Here is a 13,811-nt window from a genome sequence, read left to right as displayed (position 1 = left end):
TACGGCTTTTAATTTTAACAACTTGCTCAAAAGTTGTAAAACTGTTCTCCATCTTCCCCGCATTGTTTTCAATGTTTAGGTCATTGATCCATCCAGAGGGGAGAAAGCTAAATGATCACGGGGCGAGAGATGAGAGTTATGATGGGGATGGCGACACGGGATCCTGGAGGATGAAATCCTAGCCACCCCGTCACCTGTGGAGAGGGCGAGTTAGAAGTTAAATGGAGGCACAGAAGGGTTAGTCTAAGCTTCTGCAAAAAGTCAGTGGCAGAGCCGCGGCTTAAACCCAGGCAACCTACTCCACAGCCTGCTCATAGCTGCTGTGCCCTGAGGTTTCAGACACCGAACGACAAGGAAGAGCATTGCTTCCCACAGGGCACGGCCGAGCTGAAGTTCCAATATGAGGCTCCTGGTTAGTATTCTATGTAAAGCACCACCTAGTTCCACATTTTATCTTAAACGCGGGAACGTGACTCTGAGAGAGGGGTCTACCCTGCAGAAGAGGTCCAGCCACCGGGCCAGACTCCATCAACAGCCGCCCTTGGCGTTTCGGAACCCGCAGAATCTGCTCCCGAGAGGGAGGAGGGAGGGGCGCTGGCCGAGGCCCCGCCCCCGGCCCCGCCTCCGAGCGAGCGGGGCCCTGCGCGCTCCCGGGGCGAGCTGCCGCGATGGGGAAGGCGGCCGGCGACGAGGCGTACTTCCAGAGGGGCAGCCTGTTCTGGTTCGCGGTCATCACCCTCTCCTTTGGCTATTACACGGTAAAGGCAGCGAGGGGAGCGAACGAGCGCCCCATTGAACGCGGGGCCCGCGCCTGCGGGAGGGGCAGGCGGTCGCGCAGGCGCAATTAGGCTCCGCTGCTCTCGGAGCCGCGGGAGAGACCAGCCCGGAGCGAGACGCAGGCGCACTGGTCGGCCCGCGCCCCTCGCCGGCGCTCCGGGCCCTGAGACCGGCTACGCAGGCTTTCCCGGTATGGGGCGGGGGCGGGGGCGGGGCGGCTCTCCACACCACGGCTCAGTGTCAAGATGGTGGTGGCGAAGTCGGAGCGCGGCAGAACGGCCACCGCCTACTTCCGCACAGCCAGACCCTTGCCCTCGCTGGCCACAGCCCTGGCGCTGGGATATTTCGCGGTGAGGCGTGGAGGGGCGGGGCACCTGCTTCCGCCCGGCGGGCTCTCCTAGGGCGAGGGGCTCCTAGGGAGCGCGGTTCTGCGCCTGCGCTCCGGGCGGTTGCCTAGGTTACTGGAGTAAGCGGAAGTTACTGGGTCACAGGTCTGTTTCTACTCAGGAGGGTTCCTGCCGTGGCGTTCCCTCCGCTCCAAGGTTACTGCGATTTACCGGAGTCTCAGAACTCACCCAGGAAACCAGTTTACGGCCTGCCAAGTCAGAGTCGGGCTTCCGAAGCAGAATGTTGGGGCAGTTAAAATTGCTTAGAAAACGGAGATAAAGTTAAAGGATGGTTGACACTTAATTGGTAAGAAGGGATAGAGAGGATGTAAATGTTATGGTGTAGATGTGATCTCTGATGAGAAGAGGGGCGATTTTTGTTTTGACAGTTTGTTTATAAAAGATAACGGGGAAAACTTCTGGAAAAGTAAGTTGGGGACTGAGTTGGTATAATTTTGAATGGAGGCAAGACTATTTGGATATTGCCCGGTAGATCCTGGAGATGGGGGATTAAAAGTGCGTCTGTTGTGTCCACAGTGTGTGTTGTGAAACCGGACCACCTTTATCCTGATTTCCCCATATGAACTGAAAAATTTCAAAGGCGCATTTCTGTCCTATGATTCTGCATCACTGATTAGTTAGAATATAGATGGAGGAAAGCTTTGATGGCCTCAAATTGGGTTATTGTGGATAGGAACTGCCCCTCCCATTCCCCTTGGTTTGGGAGAATGGAGTGATGTTTTATGCTTTATTTAAATTTTAGGTGTGTAACAACATAACTGGAGAGATAGTACTGCTCTTGGCTGAATATGAATGGGACAATAAATTTGGACCTATTGGGACTTAATTATTCTCAAAAGCCTAAGGTGACAGAGGTTACAACACAGAGACTGAGGGAAAATGGTTACGATTACAAAAACTTTATGTGATTAAGTGGTTGCTATTAGCACGTCACAAACCTGATCTCACTTATTTTCCAATTCTGTGCAGTGGATCAGTCCCAGTTTTAGATATAGAAAAAGTGAAAGGAGGCGATGGGATTATAAATAAAATGGAGATCTGCCTCAAGCCATAGTTTCTGCAGCAAAGAAACTAGTCAGGGCACATAAACTCTTAAAATTTGTTAATAACCTGTGTAAAATCATGTTTTAATGGAATTCATTAAGAATAGAAGCCACCCAGCCTGAGCACTGAGTCTGATAACCACATAGTTTCCTCAGAATCAATCTCCCACTAGAACAGCGTTTAGAAAATAGAAGTCCAAGAGTGGCACCTCAGATGTCTTAGTTCACAGTTACTTTGATCTGTTCTTACTGTAGAATCAGGATTATTTCCTAGCCTCTCTCAAGAATAAACATTTGCTGGTTTCAGTGACCTAATATTATTCTGTGCCTCTGGTTCTCTTTCAGTGGGTTGTCTTCTGGCCTCAGAGTATTCCTTATCAGAGCCTCGGGCCGCTGGGCCCCTTCACTCAGTACTTGGTGGACCATCATCACACCCTCCTGCGCAATGGGTAAGGAGGGCTGCGGAAGTGGGACGCGGACACTGCAGTTCTAGTCCCACTGTAGACTGGGAGGCCTGCAGTAGCCTTTAGATATCTGAGTGGTGCTAGTTCACAGTAAAGCACTTTTTTTTATGAAGGTTTCTGGGTTAGCTTTCATCATCAGATAACCATCACCTTAAACCTGGCTGACTTTTGTTCCAGATACTGGCTTGCCTGGCTGATTCACGTGGGAGAGTCCTTGTATGCCATGGTATTGTGCAAGTAAGTGTTTGTAGTAGATATTTGTTGCTTTGCTCTTGGTATCTAATTTGAGAGTAGCCACATTTAAATAATTCATGGACTTGTAGACTGAGAGCATTCTCCGGGTAGAGTTGAATCCCCACACCTAATACTGGGCCTAGCCCAGAGGGAGTACTCAATAAATATTTAATGAGTGAATTTATTTCATTTGTGATAGCTAATCAGTTATTTAGTTACTTAATTTAGATGATTTTTCTTATTTTTTATAGAAATGTCTGTGTATGATTCCCTGAAAAAAGAGCTTAGTCCCTGACCAGGGCTGATGATTCTCAGTCCGAGTTTTACAACTGAGTCACCTGAGGAGCTTTTTCAAAATACACAAGCCTGGTTTCCAGACCCACAAGATCCCGGCCTGCTCAGCCTTGCTTCAGACATGGGGATGTTATTTTTACAAGCCCCACAAATAATTCTGGGGTGCAATGCAAGCTAAAAGCCCCTGGATTAAACATCACTCAGTGTATGCCAGTGTAGGCTACTATTGTGTGAAAGTACTAGAAAAGATTCTCTTTACATTTGTACTTCATGTAGCATATACAGAAAGGATGGTGTAATGAAAGAGGTGGTTAATTGCTTTGCAGTTGATTTTCTTTCTAGTCAAGATTAACAATCACCTCTATTATTGCTGTATTATTTCTAAAAGTGGAAAATGTGGTACTTTATTACTACTGTGTTTTAATAATAAAAATAATATTTCTTGGGTACACACTTGCTCTGAAGCCATCGCAGTGCTGTTTAACCCATCCACTCATCAAAATCATGTGAGAAACAGTTTTATGATACAGCTCTAGGCAGTAGCCAGGCCACTTCTCAGGGAAGAGTGTACCGTCCTAACTGCACAAGGAAAATGAAAATAAATGAACTAACCATTCGAGGTAAGAAGCTGGAAGAAAAGGCAAGATAAACCCAATGAAAGTAGATAGAAGAGTACATTTTTAAAAAATAGAAGATAATAACTATGAAACCATAATATTAAAATTGTTTCTTCTTTTAAGGTCTAAAGGCATCACGAATGGTCGGGCTCAACTGCTCTGGTTCCTGCAGACGTTCCTCTTTGGGATAGCCTCCCTCTCCATCTTGATCGCTTATAGACCAAAACGCCAAAAGCGAACTTAAAGGAGCTCTCCAACCCTTTCCCTGCACTGACATCCAGCCTCACTCTTGTCTGAGGATGGCGTGTTTACTCCACCTTTCTGTTTTCTGGAAAGTTACGACCCTCTAGTCAGTCATTATCTCATATTCTCTGGTTGGACTTGAGTAGATAATAGGAAAAGGTTTTATCTTCCCAATTCTGCATTCTAACCTATTTGGCAGAGTACTTCCAGCTACCTCTCTCTCTGCCATCTGGTTTAAGCCACGTACTAAATTTGCTTGTTGGTACACCTGTGCTCCCACCTTTTGACTAAAACACCTTACCCATACCACCTCCATCTTAGCTGATTAGGGGTTGCTTTTTGGTAAGGTAAAATATTTTAGAGTTAATGGATGGAAATCCAACTCAGATTCTGTAAAAGCATGGTCCTCTCCAAGGGAAATAATGACAGTAGTATTAAGGGTGCCGGGAACAATATGGTGCATTATTGAATGAAATGGATTAACGAATAAAATGCTGTGAATTGTCTCTCCATTCAAATGCTGTATTTATATGTCAGTTTTGATATGTTGTCACACATTTCATCCTACCTTTTCTCAAATAGACTCTATTACAGAACTGTCCGGCCAGTTCAGATAGCAGGGGTATTTTTCCCACTGAGAAAGAAATGCGGAAAGCCCTGGTTGTGGTTCGTATGCTCCTCATTATGCTTAGAGAGCTGCCCACAGCCCACTTATAACTTCTCCACACACACTGAGCCACAGGCTGGCATGAGAGTCTCCTTTTATTGCAGGATTATTCTCTAGTTTCCATTAACAATTTAGCTTATGATACAATCTACACAGCAAGTGAGAGGAGTATTCTGACTTTTCCTTTTTTTATTGTTGACAGTATTGCAGATGTCTCCCATTTTCTCCCTTTTTGCTCCCCTTCAACCAGCCCCCACCCTATACTATTGCCTGTGTCCATAGGTTATGCATATATGTTCTTTGGTTAATCTCTTCCTGCCCCCTTCCACTGCCCCCACCCCTGAGATCTGATATTCTGTTCCCATTCATCCAAACCTCTGACTTTTCTGGTTTTTTAAATGCCAAAAGTCTAAAATCCTGTAATCTTATTTGGGGCATTATCATGGCTTGTAGCACAAAAGGATCTTAGTGGACAAATGGTGCCGGTCATTCATTTTACAGACCCATAGACGCATCCCACCCAGGTGAGGTAACCATCGCGCACAGAGGCCGGGCTCTCACTGGGCCTTGTGTTTTCCCCTTCCCCACAGCACAGGTGCTTAGAAGTAAGTCTGTGAAGCAAAAAATAAACAAACATGGAGACATCTTGGCTTTGAATGGCAGCCATAGTGGTGATACAGAGAAACATCTTTATGATGAGTTTGGATGAGAAAAGGCTAGAGGCATTCTGGTGAAAGTGGCAGGATAGTAAGAAGCCAGGCAAATTTCTTGACAAGTGGAATAAAGGAACAGATGAAATAAACAAGGCCAGACAATTTGAGCAATTTACAGCCAGTTAATGAGTCACAAGGTTTTATCTCCCCTAACCAAAGACACTTAGAAGCAAATGGTTTATACATTCCAGACCATCCTGGTCCTGATTCCTCTTTAATAACATTCTTTAAAAATAAAGCTAACCAGTCCAGCTGGTATGGCTCAATGGTTGAGCATTGACCTATGAACAAGGAGGTCACGGTTTGATTCCTGGTTGGTTTTGGGCTCAACCCCCGGTGTGGGACATGCAGGAGGCAGCCGATCAATGATTCATCATTGATGTTTCTCTTTCCCTTCCTCTCTGAAATCAATAAAAATATATTAAAAATAAAAACCTCAAGCAGCTATTTTAATATATTAAAAATAAAAACCTCAAGCCTGGTATCTCCCCCGCCTTGTAAAAGGCATCAAGGACACTAGGCAATGAAATAGCTCATTTTTGAGCCCACTAAAGAAATGCAGTAATCACTAAGAACTAAGAATCCAAATAGATCATTTAAGAATATCTTTTAAAGTTATTAGCATAAAACATGTTTGTTTTGACTGGGTTTACTGCATGTTATCTCTCATACCTCTTAAAAATAAGTATTTGCCAATGCAAAAAACAAAAATCCTGTTTCTAAGAGTTATGAAATGTATTCATAAATTTGCCAATCTAAAAATACTAATTACTTACTTTTTGTTGTCACTAAAAATTAAGGTATCTAAGAATTAAGAATTCTAATTAAGTTAGAAAAAAACTATATGGCTTTGATAATTAAAGGTGTAGGTTATGGCAATATATTTGTAAGGAAATAGAAAAAAGATAGTTATTTCTAACTCCAACTAAAAGGAACTAGGAAAGTCGCAGAAGGATTGTGTACATCACAGAACCATTCCAGACCATCCCAGGCCAGACAGGCCTTGGTTTTAGTCCCTGTTTAATGACATTCTTGATTTTTTTTTTTTTTTAAGAGGAAAGGGAAGGAAAGAGACATCGAAGTAAGAAACAGATTGCCTCCCATACACTCCCCCTAGTGGGGATCAAACACACAACCTGGATATGAGCCCTGACTGAGAATCAAACCCTCCACCTTTTGGTGTGCAGGACAATGCTCCAACCAGCTGAGCCACACTGGCCAGGGCATGACATTCTTTAAAAATAAAACTAACCAGCCTAGTCAGTTTGGCTCAGTGGATGGAGCATCGGCCTGTGGACTGAAGGGTCCGGGATTCAATTCCAGTCAAGGGCACATGCTGGGTTGCCAACTTGATCCCTAGTGGGGGCGTGCAGGAGGCAGCCAGTCAATGATTCTCTCATCATCGATGTTTCAATCTCTACCTCTCCCTTCCTCTCTGAAATCAATAAAAATATTTTTTTAAAAGTTAATAAAACTAACCAGAAAATAACCCTGACCCCTCTATGCACACATTTTGATAAATTAGCATATTAAAGGACACACCTAAAAAGCTAATTATTCTGTTAAGACCTTCCCCTGAGTTCTCCCCTAGGATTTCCACCAGCCAAAGAAAAAAAGCCCTCAAGACAAAGGACCCACAGCAGGCTCTCACTAGAGCACACCCATGCCTTGTATCTGCTGTATTTCTTCTAAACTCTGTGGGTCCCCACGAGACTTACAACCAGGGGATTAGTGGGCAGCGGCAGCGCCTCCCGGGCCTACCCCCTGAACCTGTCTCCAAGGCCGCCATTTACTCTGACTCCTGTTGCTTCTTCTAAAACCTTTCCTTTGTTGCACTCTAATAAACGTACTCTCAAGATCACCTGGACTCGTTTTGTGAAATCTTTCCTACATGAAGTCAAGAACCCATACACTACCAGTGGGCCCAAGGCAGACCCTCTCCGGGCCCAGACCTTGTCTGGAAACAGAAGCAGCCATGGAGGCCAAACTAAACTGTTTTCTTACCCACTTCCTCCTCCCACCCCAAAATAATTGTCAAGAGCTTGTAGAGTTTGGAAGAACAAGAAAGGATCAATAGAAAAAAACACTCAAAAAACCAATGACCTCACAACTTAAACAGCAACAGGCCAGATTAGTAAACTAACACTATTTCCTACATTCACAAAGTTTATTATTCGGCAATCCAAGTCTAAATGTGTTTTATAAATCATGGTTTTAAAATGAGTCTTAGGTTTTTTAAGAGGTTATGTTTCTATTGTAAAGGTTATATGTTTTGCTGTCTTTAGCAAAACACCTTGCCATCTGAGAGCCTGTATGTATTTACATAGAGAGTCTGAAAACACAGATATTAGATAACTCGCCATTGAGGTCAGAGTACAGAGAGCAATCATGTTTTTATCTTTGACCCAGCCCTTCCTGGAGCCTCCTTAATTATTTATTTAGATGCTCAAATTTGGCCAGTGGGAGCCCCTTCAAGGTGGTTCCGTGTCCTTTTGAAATGCCCTCATCAGTTTTTTTAGTATTTTCAACAAGTTGTCATTTTCCTACCCTAGTCCTAGAATCAGCCATTTTTCCAAGCAGTTTGGCTTCCTTTTATTGGAGAAAAGTATTTTAAAACAACATCTGTTGTGTCCCTTGTTGTCAATGGTGTCATTGCTTTAGAACTATTCAATGGACAGAGCTAAGGATGTACTTTTTTTTAAATCATGAATTGACTAGAGGCCCGGTGCACGAAATTCGTGCATGGGTGGAGTCCCTAGGCCTGGCTGGTGATTAGGGCAGATCAGAGCCTTCCGACTGCCAGCCGGAGCCTTCCTTCATCCCCCTGGTGGTCAGCGCACGTCATAGTGAGAGATCAAACTCCAGGTCTCCTGGTAGAACTCCCGAGGGGACAATTTGCATATTAGACTTTTATATATATAGATACTGACACCTTGTAATTCCAATTCTTCCCACAAGAGAGCATTCTTCCTCTCCTGTGTCTCCTCCCACAGGGAGAACTGTAGTTGGAACAATGTCAGTGAATTTATTTAATCACTCAATCCTACAGCAAGCACAGAATAGTTTCCAAATATCTCAGTTTGCTAGCCAATAATACTATGAACAGCAAACTTTCTTTGAAGTTTTTTTCCATTTTTACAATATATGTCATAGGAGTTATAGTTTTTTTCTTTTGTGAATATGCTGTTAACTGGTATTAGGTTTTAGATTCATTTGCTAATTTGTATTCAATTTTAGGGTTTTCTTTTCCCTCCATCCTTGATAATTTTCTCTTATATCCTTTAACGTGGTTCTTACATCCATCAAGAAGGTTCAAAAGGCAACACTATATAAAAAGACATCAGAGAAGTCTATTCCCTACTCTGTCCTGTCAGCTCATTCACACCCACCACCTACAGATAACTGTATTTTAAAATCTCCTGCTAACCCAGAAAATCCTCTCCACAAATGTAAAAAAGAAAGAACAGTTTTATTATTGAATAAGCATTAAACCAGACTGTAATATGTGTCACAGGCAATCAGTCTGCTAATGAGATTGCAAAGGCAGAAAGAAATATCACCCTCTATATGGCCAAGCAAATACCAACCATTACATACATGTTCTCAAGACAAATGGTAGAGCCCTGGCTGGTGTGGCTCCATTGACTGAATGTTGCCCTGTGCACCAAGAGGTCACTAGTTCAATTCCCGGTCAGGGCACATGCCCGGTTGTGGGCTTGATCCCCAGTAGGGAATGTGCAGGAGGCAGTTGATCAATGTTTCTCTCTTATTAATGTCTCGCTCTCCCTTTCTCTCTCTAAAAGCAATAAACATATATTCTCTTTTAAAAAAATAAAAAAAGATAAATGGTAGCTAGTCCTCCTGTGGAGTACTTGGTAGCATCATTTTCTGTACATTCTTTCGTAATTGCTCCTCAAGTCCCCTGGTAATTGGGTGTCATCTGTATTAATTGCCTCCATCTTCTTGTAGTTACAGCTTCAAGCAAGGCTAAACTTTCACCATGGCAGGGAGACTAGAGAGCTATCTTCCTTGGTATTTACATTTCAAGGAAAACATTCCTAGGTGGCAATGCTGTTAAGAGACTTATTTAGCTTTTACATGTTTTACATGCATATTAAAGGGATAGGGAAAGGACTTATAAATATGGTTTATTCATAAATACAATTATATTGTTTAATATGTTCTATTAGTTATATATTTTAATATGTTATTAATATATCATGTTGTATATAATATGTTTATTATATTATATTAACTAGAGGCCCAGTGCATAAATTCGTGCACAGGTAGGGTCCCTTGGCCTGGCCAGCGATCAGGGCCAATCGGGGGGGGGGGGGCGGCTGGCCTGGGGGAGGGGCCACGGGAGGTTGGCTGTGAGAGTGCACTGACCACCAGGGGGCAGCTCCTACATTGAGCGTCTGCCCCCTGGTGGTCAGTGTGTGTCATAGCAACCAGTCGACCGGTCATCGGTCATTCAATCGCTTAGGCTTTTATATATATAGATAGATTATAGACTCATAAATATAATTTCTCAAGGAAATGCTCTAAAAAAAGAAGGGGGAAAAGATCTTTCCCTTTTAGCAATAGGGAAAATTCAATCCTATTTTCATTTACCTTACATAACAAATATCATTCATGTCTACTTTATCTTTCCTGTGTGAATTTTTGCAAAGCAAACACATATGAATGTTCTTATTTTGCCTTTTCCCCAGGTGTCAATTCCTGTACTAGATGCCACCATAGTGTAGATTCCCCAGACAAACATAGGCAGAGGCTGTTTCACCAAACACCTGCCATGGTATTTTGAGTGTTCATCCCTGGGAGAATGGTATACCAGATTAAGAAATAAATTTTGAAAAACTTTCCACTTTCTAACCCTCTAGAGTCCTCATGTTCTCAAAATAAATGGTAGAGCCCTGGCCAGGTGACTCAGTTGGTGGGAGCATTATCCCATACACCAAAAGGTTGCAGGTTTGATTCCTGATTTGGGCACATACGTAGGCTACAGGTTTGAAAACCGGTGGGGCATGTGTGGGAGACAACTGATCAATGTTTTTCTCTCATATCAATGTTTCTCTCTCTTCTCTTTTTCTCTCTAAAATCAATTTTTAAAAAAGTCCTAGTGGTACATACAAAAAAAAAAGGAGAAAGAAATAAAGAAAAAGACAGCAGAATGTAATGGAATAGGGTCCTTGGCTTTTGAATGACAGCTCCATTCAAATTGTTACCCACTATTCACTAGCTACATCATCTTGGGTAAATTTTATCCTCTTTTTGAGTCTCAGTGTCTACTTCCCTCTTGATTTATTTCCTTTTATCATCATTTTCCTCCTGCTCCCACTCCCAGGCAACGATTCCAATGTGTTTGCTGTGCATGTATTCTTGCAAAATGTACACTGTTGTTTTGTGAGCATGTGTTTTTAATTAACAGTGTTTTAAATAAACAGTGTTGTGATAAGACCCAAGCATATTGTCATCCAGAGTGGGGCAATAGTAGGTTTACCATTGTTCCTTTGGAAAATAATACAATAATTAATAGTTATACAAGAATAAACGAGTGTTTCCCATATTCACAATTGTAAACCTGCTTTTGCCCCACCTTGAATGTCAACTGCTGCTGAACTCTGACATCTTGAGAACTCCAAGGACAGTGTGAGTTTGGTTACTTCATCTGATTTTCATTTAATTCTTGACAATTTGCCAACAAGAGCTGAGTTGCCCACATTCCATGTTGCTCCCTTGGTGGAGGGAAAAAAATCTGTCTCCAAAACAGTGTGAGAGCCAAGTGGGACCCACGAGGTTTGAGAACAAGACAGATAACAACAGAAAAAGAAAACCCAGGCTGGCCGAGTAGCACAACTCATCCTGGATGCCTCCGGAAATCTATCTTCATTTTGCTCAACTTCACCAGAATCGTATTAAACTACACAGGATGTGAGATAAAACCACGCTATGGCCACTTGTAATCAAGATGCTGGAAGGGACTGCAGCAAACTTCAGCTAGACCCCCTTACTAGACACGGGGAGAAACCGAGGGCCTAGGAAGCAAGGTAACCACCAATGTCACACAGCCAATTTGGCGGCAGGCCTCGGTCCCTGACTCCTCAATATTTCACCAAGCTGCCTGTCAGCAGTGTTGGATGAAACATCCAAAGATATTTTCTCAACAGCATGCCTCACCTCCCAAATATTTTACAAATATTATCCAAGAATGACCCATTAAGAGTGAGAATACTTTCCATCTTTGTTAGCTGCCCTAAACCCCTACATCCTGTTCATGTTCCTGGCGCCTGCCTCTGATACTGTATCCATAGCAATGGACAAATACCATAAACACTCTGCAGAGCCAGAGGTTTCTTAAGGTGCAGCAATAGCATGTTGCACATGCACACAGAATAGAGGTATCTGTAGCATTGATGAAGCTGTGATATCTGCACAGCTACAGAGCTTGCTGGGTTTTCAGAGGATTACAGAGTATTTCCTAGGAAACTCAAAATAAATATATTATAAAATTTCAATTTCAATGTGTCACTAATATTGTCCTGGCAGCCTGGCGTGCCGGTTGCAAAACACACTGTTGGCCAGAGGCAGGAATTCCTTATGTACTCTCATCATATCCTTTGAAGCTGCAGGAATCCCACAGAATGTCCTCTTTACTAACAGTAAAAAGAACAAACACTAACAGAACACGCACTGTGTGCCAAGCATTATGCTTGGCCTTTTTCCAGGTAGAAAGCTGAGGCCTAATGAAACTGAGTAGCTTGGTAGCAATCAGAGTTACCGCGTGGCCGAAGCAGGATCAAATCTAGATCCCTGTGACTCCGAAGACTATGTTTATAACATCTCTGTGCTCGTGGGCTATTGGTTGTAAATTACAGGTAGAGCCATAGCATCTAAAATCACTCCCTGGCCACCATATTTTCACAGTGAAACATGCGGCTCTGTGAAATACGTATTTAAAATGGACTCCACCATCTAATTCCTTATGTAGAAATTATTTCATTTCTATTTCAAGCAGGGGATCCAGTTGAAATGTCTATTTGAAAGGGTATCTAGTAGGAAAAGACGTTTCCATCGGAACCTGAGTCTGAGCAAGGATTGGCTAGAGCTGCCTGCTGGGGCCATTGGGAAACAGCACCAAAGAAGCCCAGGCCCTGTAAAAGATGGCCGTGGCGCTTCCTGATTTCTCACCACAAGGAGTTAATTCAAACGAAGGAGGAGGGGCCACTCAGGAGCACAGAGCCAGCCATGAAGCATGATCCAAGGGCATGTCAGTGGCACTGAGGGCTGCTGGGATAGGTGTGGCCAGGCCCCAGTTCTGAGCAGGTACCAAGCCTTTCTTCCATGATCACTGAGGGGGAGAGAACCCCAAGCAGGTCAGCGGTACCTGCTACATCTGGACTAATGGAGGGGTAGGTAAATGAACATTAGCCTCCAGGGCCTCAGAGACCAGGCAGCTTCAAGCAGAGTCAAGGTCAAGATTAAGATCAAGGTGAGACTAGTGGGGGGCTGGGCACTCAAAAAGCTACATCCAGGAACAGAGAGGAGCTGAATCAACCCTGTGACCCTGAGATGGGCTGGGAGAGGATTGCCCTGCAGAATGGAGAAAGAAGAACCTGGACTTCATTGTCCAGCAGTTCTGAAATAGAGGCTCTTACCCTGGGTCCATGGGTGGGTGAGTGAAATTTTGATATTGTCTAGATTAGAATCCAAAGAGGCCCAGCAAACAGATAGTTCCTCTTCCTTTTCTCTTTTGGATCTTTTCTCCGTGGTTGTGTTTTTCTATATCAACTTTAAAATCAGCTTATCTGATAATAAAAGGATTCCATTTATATTTCATTTGTGGCTTATTCACATTATAGAATGACTTAGGGGAAATTGACATCTCCATGATCATGATTCTTCCTATCCAAGAACATGGTACGTCTTTCCATTAGTTCTAGTCTTCTTTTGTATCTGCCATTAGCATTTCCAAGTTTTTGTCATGGAGATTGTATGAGTTAGGTCTTGTTTTTATAATAAATCATCCCCAAATTTAATAGTTTTAAACAATAGCCATTATTTAGCTCATGAGTCTGCACATTATCAATTCGGGCTGGGCTCAGCTGGGTGGTTTTTCTGCTGATCTTCGCTGATCTCAGATGGACTCACTTGAGAACCTGTTTGGGAGGACTAGAACGACTTAGGATTCCAAATGGTATCTCATCCTCCAGAAGGTTAGTTTGGGCTTGTACTCGATGTCTCATGCACTGAGATTGTTCAGGAGGTTTTTGAAATTATACGCAAAGGTGCTGTGCTTATGTGTGAGTGTAGGTACTCAGGGCACAAGTCCTCTGCTTTTATTAAATCCTA

The 13,811-nt window shown here is 43.2% G+C and overlaps 1 protein-coding gene across 3 annotated transcripts; it reads left to right on the top strand.

The window, feature by feature from the left end:
- The first annotated feature begins 618 nt into the window (after positions 1 to 618).
- Positions 619 to 4,597, top strand: TMEM254 (transmembrane protein 254). 3 transcript variants are annotated; one of them, XM_006100975.3, is made up of 4 exons: positions 619 to 758; positions 2,573 to 2,676; positions 2,869 to 2,928; positions 3,960 to 4,597. In XM_006100975.3, exons 1-4 carry the CDS (start codon positions 669 to 671, stop codon positions 4,078 to 4,080), a joined length of 375 nt encoding a protein of 124 aa, XP_006101037.1. In that variant the 5' UTR covers positions 619 to 668; the 3' UTR covers positions 4,081 to 4,597. The 3 variants fall into 3 exon arrangements, with proteins under 3 accessions (XP_006101037.1, XP_006101036.1, XP_023620299.1); XM_006100974.3 differs by lacking the exon at positions 619 to 758 and adding an exon at positions 998 to 1,127; XM_023764531.1 differs by lacking the exons at positions 619 to 758; positions 2,869 to 2,928 and adding an exon at positions 998 to 1,127.
- Positions 4,598 to 13,811: the final 9,214 nt, after the last annotated feature.

Source organism: Myotis lucifugus, unplaced genomic scaffold, assembly GCF_000147115.1.
Source record: "Myotis lucifugus unplaced genomic scaffold, Myoluc2.0 scaffold_335, whole genome shotgun sequence".
Lineage (NCBI taxonomy): Eukaryota > Metazoa > Chordata > Mammalia > Chiroptera > Vespertilionidae > Myotis > Myotis lucifugus.
The sequence above is the reverse complement of the archived record's forward strand: the minus strand, read 5'-3'. Positions and strand labels throughout refer to the sequence as shown.

Coding starts and splice junctions, on each gene's coding strand:
- TMEM254 (XM_006100974.3), top strand. CDS start 1,023: ATGGTGGTGGCGAAGTCGGAGCGCGGCAGAACGGCCACCGCCTACTTC. Junction 1,128..2,572: donor TGGCGCTGGGATATTTCGCG/GTGAGGCGTGGA, acceptor GTTCTCTTTCAG/TGGGTTGTCTTCTGGCCTCA. Junction 2,929..3,959: donor TATGCCATGGTATTGTGCAA/GTAAGTGTTTGT, acceptor TCTTCTTTTAAG/GTCTAAAGGCATCACGAATG.